Source organism: Octopus bimaculoides, chromosome 13 (assembly GCF_001194135.2).
Source record: "Octopus bimaculoides isolate UCB-OBI-ISO-001 chromosome 13, ASM119413v2, whole genome shotgun sequence".
Classification (NCBI taxonomy): Eukaryota; Metazoa; Mollusca; class Cephalopoda; order Octopoda; family Octopodidae; genus Octopus; species Octopus bimaculoides.
This window is the reverse complement of record NC_068993.1, coordinates 22,563,253-22,570,284: the sequence shown is the minus strand read 5'-3', so window position 1 is coordinate 22,570,284 and position 7,032 is coordinate 22,563,253. Positions and strand designations below refer to the sequence as shown.

At 36.5% G+C, this 7,032-nt stretch overlaps 1 protein-coding gene across 1 annotated transcript in view; it reads left to right on the top strand.

Moving 5' to 3' along the window:
• LOC106868155 (glutamate receptor ionotropic, kainate 2) overlaps window positions 1-7,032 on the top strand; it is a 243,872-nt gene that overhangs the window by 216,092 nt on the left and 20,748 nt on the right. The window contains exon 11 of the mRNA XM_014913291.2: window positions 280-533. Within this exon, the coding sequence (XP_014768777.1) occupies window positions 280-533 (254 nt within the window). The remainder of the gene's footprint in view (window positions 1-279; window positions 534-7,032) is intronic.

The following is a 7,032-nucleotide window of genomic DNA, read 5'->3' as shown; positions in this document are numbered from 1 at the left end:
TGAAAGCGCGAAATTCTAACCACTAGACCTACATGTGCAAATTCCTTTTGATTTTGTTGCATAAACAGTCCGCTTTTTGTTTGGAGCACTACATTTTTTTCTTCTTTATACTGAATTACTGACTTCTCTATAAATCCAGCTAGGTAGACATGTTTAGAAAGTTTATTATATCTGCAAGAAACAGTTTAGTTTGTCCAAAGTTATAATACATTTATATATATTTTTTTTTTTTTTACACAAAATCCTTTCCATAATTGTTTTCACCTTCTACTCTACCAGGAAACACAGATGCTTCCCCAAACACAGTGCCCGGACGTATCCTTACCAGCGCTTGGTGGTTTTTTGCTCTCATCCTCATCTCTTCGTACACTGCTAATCTAGCTGCCTTCCTTACAGTAAAGAAGATCAATACTCCCATCAAAACAATTTCTGATCTTCCAAAACAAACCAAAATCAAATACGGCACTGTCAAAAACAGTGGTGTCATGGCTTTCTTTAAGAATACGAAAATCGAAACATTCGCAAAGATGTGGGTGAGTTAATGAGTTTTACTGCCGTTTTCTTTATTTTTTTTCTCTCTTCAATTATTTAATGTATTTATTCATTTTTGTTCATATTTTTACATTTAATTATAATTTCTGTCAGAATTTATTTGATTATTCAACTGTCAATAATAACGAATATGACGAGGAGGAAAGCGATTATAACTGACGACTACGACAGCAGTGGTTGTGGTAGACGGAGTGGGATCGTTGCGGCAGCGCTGGCCATGGTAGTGGTGATGAGGATGATGATGATGATGATGGTAGGGGAGGCCGTGGTCGTTATCGTCGTCGTCGTCAACATAATAATAACTAATATAATGGGTATGATGATATTACTATTGGAGTGATGATGGGGCGAGAATGGTGTTGATCTTGTTCAGGATGGTGGTAATTGTAGTTACAGTGGCAGTACTATTCATGTTGTTCATGTTGTAGTTTAGCACAGGTCAGCTCTGCTCGAAAGGACTTGATCAAATGTATTCTAGGCGTCTCCATCCCGTCTCTTTTTAAATTTAGGATTCCTCAATAATTTCAGACGTTCACTCTTTGGTTGCTATTAAAGTAGGTGAAGGCCTTATCGGGGAAGGGGGGATTCCGAGAAAGATTAAATGCCACGCCCTTGAGGATGATGAGAAGGTTGTTGTCATCTTGGTATGTCGGCGATGGGATGATGGAGATTATAATCATGTTATGTTGTGGATGAGGAAGGTCATGGTCGTGGTGATGATGATGATGCTGACAATGAGAAAGAGGAGAAGAAAAGGAAGAGAACGAAGTACAAAAAAGGCACATAGGAAGGAGAAGTATGGGAATATGACAATAATGAAGATGACAATAATAGCTTTTTAAGTCGATGAGCTGACAGAAACGTTAGCACAGCAGGCGAAATGCTCAGCGGTATTTCGTCTGTCTTTACGTTCTGAGTTCAAATTCCGCCGAGATCGACTTTGCATTTCATCCTTTAGGGGTCGATAAATTAAGTACCAGTTGCGCACTGGGGTCGATCTAATCGACTGGTCCCCTCCCCAAAAATTTTGGGCTCTGTGCCTAGAACAGAAAAGAATAATACCTTCTTTTGCACGTCCACTGACCTGCAAGCCACTCTTGTGAATTAGATGCAGCAACGAAAGAAAAGAATACTTCTTGAATGTTTCCTCCTTATATTTCCACTTAACCCCAAATCTCCTAATACAGCAACTTTTAATGTCCTTTTATTCGTAAAAAGTAAACTGCAGAGCTTTGTTTCAAGAGAGATTACTTTGTAAGTCTTTTTCAACTCCCGGCTAGAAGTATTTGACTTCACTTACTTCACATTTACTTTTGATGAGAGTTTTTGATACCATGTATCAAGTATTATAGCTAATTTATATAGAATTATAAGGGAGGGTAGGGCAGTTATTATACACAACGATGATCCCGACTGAGGATTCAGTGTTTCGTTTTATTTTTGTGTTAAGATTACTTTTGGATTACTTTTACGGTCTTCCGGATTACTAATTTTACAATTCGCATGAATTCCGCTACTTTTGAAAAAAATCTCTGTATTACGATCAATGAGGCGAGTACCGAACTAGTTTCGATTCCCAGTTAGAATTACTTTACTAAATCATTGCTTCTTGCTTAGTTACAAGAAATCATGTAGCTGATAATGCGATTATGAGATGTTGCTTCATTTCACATTCGAAAAAGAGCTGCAGAGACATTGCATCAACCAGAAATTAAAATTAGTTTAAAAACTCAGTACACAGGGAATTTACTGATAGATCTACGAAATACACTACTTTCATTTTCTATGTTTTCTTACTCGTCGGCCCTTGTGTTTACTTAGTGTTTGGTTTCTTCTTTCTTGATGGCTAAGAAGATCAACCAAGTTTTCCTTACTGGACGAAGTTGGATGTTGTTGCGCTTGACGGATATTCTTGTTTTTGTTGTTTATCCCTTTCATTCTTTTAGGTATTTCTGTAGCATATTTATTCGAGAAGTTTTGCATGTGTCGAGATCGTTTGACGCCAGATTTTGCCATCTATTTGCTTCTTTCCAGGTTAGCTTTCTTCATATTCTCTTATAAGTAGTTGATAAAAATAATTATTATGGATGCAGAGCAATTGATTCAGAGTATTGTGTTGAACCGTGTAACGCTTCAGAAGGAAACCATCGGTTCTTTTTCCGAGTTCAGTCCAATTTAGAAAAATGGGTGGAAAGTCTGCAGATGTATGTCCATCTGGAATGATATTTTATTATGATAGTCAATATTGTTGAGTTGAACTTTCTCAGGGATTACAATTTTTGCGCCTAACCATACCATAACATATTCATAACTGATCAGAGCTTCTGCTGGTGAAAGAGCTCATGTTTTATCGTATCTCGATGGTAAAGATTCCATGGCTTACATCTAACGAGGAAAACTGAGAGAACGATAGCCTAGCACACGAAGATATTGGTTTCTTACTTTAAGTTTTTATTTCTGAAGAGAAAGTCTTCCACATGCAACACAGCCAACACAAAACTCTTTCTTCAACTCCATCCTGGATCTGCATTTTATCGAGAGGGAACTTCCAAGATATCGGAATTGTTCTACACATTCGGAAAGAGAGTTCGAAATAGTGATATCGAAATCTGAATAGCTTATTTGTTTGTAGGAGCACTTGGTGACAGTAGTGAGGTTGATGTCGAGGCATCTTGTTGTGTGGTGGTAGTGATGCTGTATCGGTGGTGAAAGTTGTGGTGGTATCGGTATAGAGAGTGGTGATGTACAGGTAGTGTTGGAATGTTGGCAGTGGTGAGTGTGTTAAGGAATGAGGCAGCTGACATTGCCAGTTGTTTTTCTATAGAAAAGTGTATAGGTTCGTACAGCCATTTGTTTTGTTTGCTTTTTTTTCTTTTTTTCTTTTTTTTTTGCATAGAATTTTTGATTTTTTTAAAGCTCTTAGCTTTTCCATGGCACAAACTGCTTTGGATCTTTCTGAGTGAGTTTGACATAATCGTTTGACCTATTAAAATCTGATTTTTTGTTTCTGCTGGACGTTGAGTTTTATTCAAGGGATAGATCAGCTATTCGTTTTACACTAATAAAACGTGGCGTCTATAGATATCGACTTGGTTCTGAAATGCTTTGGAAGCTGGAGCTTGATTGTAATCATGAGTCCATGTTCTTAACTCAGCCCCAGAAGCATTAATCGATTGTCTTTTCGATTCTAGGAACGATTTCCTCGAGTATCATGAGCTTGTCTTTTGTTTGTACCTTGCAGAGAATAGTGCTGTCTTGAAAGAAGAATTGTTCCTTAATATTTTCAACTCCATTAAAAACAGGTACACAGGTGGAGATGAAATTATTACCTAAGAATGGAGTATGTCGTGAATCACTCATCTGTAGGCGTTGGTGGGGATTTTTCACCTGATCTATTTTCGAGGCAAAACCAGCGTCTTGAATGTAACGTTCTACTAAGCGAAAGATATATTTTGAAGTTGACCTGCAGTTTTACGCTCAGGTACAGGAGTATCTTCTGATGATTTACCTACATTTTCTAAGGTCCTCTTAATTTGGTGTAGCAGTAGTGATCACAAAAAGGAATTATAGATAAAATGCAGGACAGGATTTCAATATAATCACACATCTCTGAAAGGTGATTATGACATCTGCTACCAACTGCACATCGGTACTTGAACACCCCATTTTCACCATAAATTGCTCCAGTCATCCATATCCTTTCATCATTGGATGCTTATAAAAAAGTCAGCCAGAAAATATGCTGATGGCAAAGATTTACTTTGTGAATTCCTTTTTGTCAGGGAGTGATCGATACACATTGATCACCGACCATCTTCTGTGGTACTTCTAGAATAAGACAAGCAAGATTAGGGGATACAACTGCAAAAGATTGCCACCGATTCCGCAACAATCACATCTTTCTAGTCAATCCTTTTTGGTATTGTCTTCTTGTGCTTATACAAACATTGAGAAACTTTTTGTCGATGGATTCCACGTTTATCTTTGCACTTTAGATGACCACTACTAAAAAGTGAAGGATATTTTTGGCTTAGAACCTACTCAGTTTGGGAGAATTTGCCAGCGCATATGCCGTACTCTGCATCCGTTTTACATATCATGGCCACGTCAAAGCCACATTTAAGCAGTAGATCATATTTTGGGGGTTATTTTCTTTTAAAAGAAAACATTTTAATGTTTTCTCGAGAGAAAATTATTTAAACTAGAGTTGTTTTGCTCATTTATTTTGAAATGAATAGCTTAGCTGTGCTATACTATTATTCTACACAGAGCCAAAGACTGTTTATAACCAGAATGGGCGACAAACATCTCTGCTCGTTTTGCTTATGTGATGCATCATGAGGCGTTAGATTTTGTTAATGTTAATTCATTAATTTGTGTATCTCTCACTCAATACTCGATTTGTTGACTTGCAGTGCTAAATTTTCATTCTTTTGTGAATGTGGTTAGTTGTGTACTCGAGTCCCTTTGGTTTTATCTGTATGCTAAATAGTAAACATGACATCACTGATGGATGATAAACTACAGAAAACAAACTTTTAAAATTATTTGTACTTGTTTCATTTCAATGGCTGGTGTGTACTGTAGATTAGAATGTAACGTCTAGACTGTTGCATAGAGAATAATGTACCACAAATTTTCGTAATTTAGTAAATTGTTAATTTGAACCTTACTAACAAATCAATTAGACATAATTTTTTAAATGTTGATACGAGGTAATGGACGTAACTTGATATTTAAAGAGAATCGATATAAACCAATTTCTGGTTGAAAACCAGCTGTAATATGACTGTTCCCTGAGCCTTAACAAATACCAAACCAAATTTCCGTCTGCTGTTTAGATAAATATATCAAGAGCTTGAAGTGATACTATGTAACATGAAATCAATGAATTAATCTACTGAAATTTTGTTAACACATTTATATAGGTATATCATTGATACAGGAATAGTGTTGTTAGTTTCTAAGACACGGAATTATGGTATGGTGCAAGCATTACTTCCAATGTGTTGAATACCAAGTCTGATATAATCGCACAAGCCTATGATGGAAAGCTTTCCAGATGCAAGCATCCCGTCTTTTTATTTATCAATAACTATATTTTCCAATGTATCCTTCTTTAGATAAGATGGAAGAATGGGATTTGAAACAGATATGGCCACCACTTCAGGGGGGCTGACTGATCACATATAGAGCAGTGGTTCTCAATAGGGTGTCCATATGACTCTTTTGTAGAAATATATAAGATTTTGTTGTTAAAATTTAATTGAAATAGATTGGTTATACTTCTACAATACATAAAATATTTTAATACATTTTTTATACAACTTATATTAATAAAAACAAAATTTTGTCTGTCCGTCTGGGACCTCTGTATCTCAGTCTACATTTGCTCTACAAAGACGTACATATACCTTTATGGAATCAGGATGATCCTGAGATTGAAAATCTGCCTTTCATTTGGTTCTTGAACATCCAGCATTGTGATCTGGTTTAAAAGCATCCTGGTTGCTATTTCTAGCAGGTAAACCGTGGCTGATTCAAGCCATCTTAGTTGGGGTTTTTCGGATGATGTCAGAGATAAAGTAAATTGCATTCGCTTCGTTAATTTTACGTCGAGATAAGAATATTGGAACTAATTGGCCAACAGTTGGAATTCAGCTTGAGACTGGAACATTAGAATGATTGCATTACAGAATTAATTCTCATCCGTCCTTAACTTCTGATTAAACACCACCGGGACATATAGTCATTATAAACGTATTATAGTCATGCTATTTAACTCTCTTTGGTGCAGCTTTTAAATTAGGATATTTTAAAGTATAAAAATGCTATGAAGCTTCACCCAAGTAAAATAAGAATCAAAGGGGTCCATATGCAAGAAGATGGTTGAAACAAATTGTCATACAGGTATCTCTATGGCTCGATGTGGAGTTTTGATTATGAGGAGTGGATAAAGGTTTATGGTGGTATGTAGTGATTGTCTTCCTGATAATAATATGAAAGTTTTCTAGAATATGCAGCCATAGTGAAGGAGATGCAGAGGTTTTATGCTGTTGTATAGTGATGTTGATAATGATGATGAGATTTTATTATAGTTTAGTTGTAATAAAGGTGATGGTGATGGTGATGGTATTATAGAGAGTTTATGGTGGCGTGTAAAGGTAGTGAGGTTATGGTAGACGTTCGATAGTAGTAATGGTGATGTGGATTTGGTGCCGGTAGTGAAGTTGATGTTGAGACATCATGTTGTGTAGTGGTAGCGATGCTGTATCGGTATTGAAGGTTGTGGTGGAGTCGGTACAGGGAGTGATGTACAGGTAGTGTTGGCAGTGTTGTGTGTGTTAAAGAATGAAAGAGAATTTGGAAATGAAATATTTAATTATCGATTAGCATCGACACTTGTATTGGAAAAATAAAATCACGATTCTTCAGCAGCAATAGCAGTGATGGTGGTGGTGGTGGTGGTGGTGGTGGTGG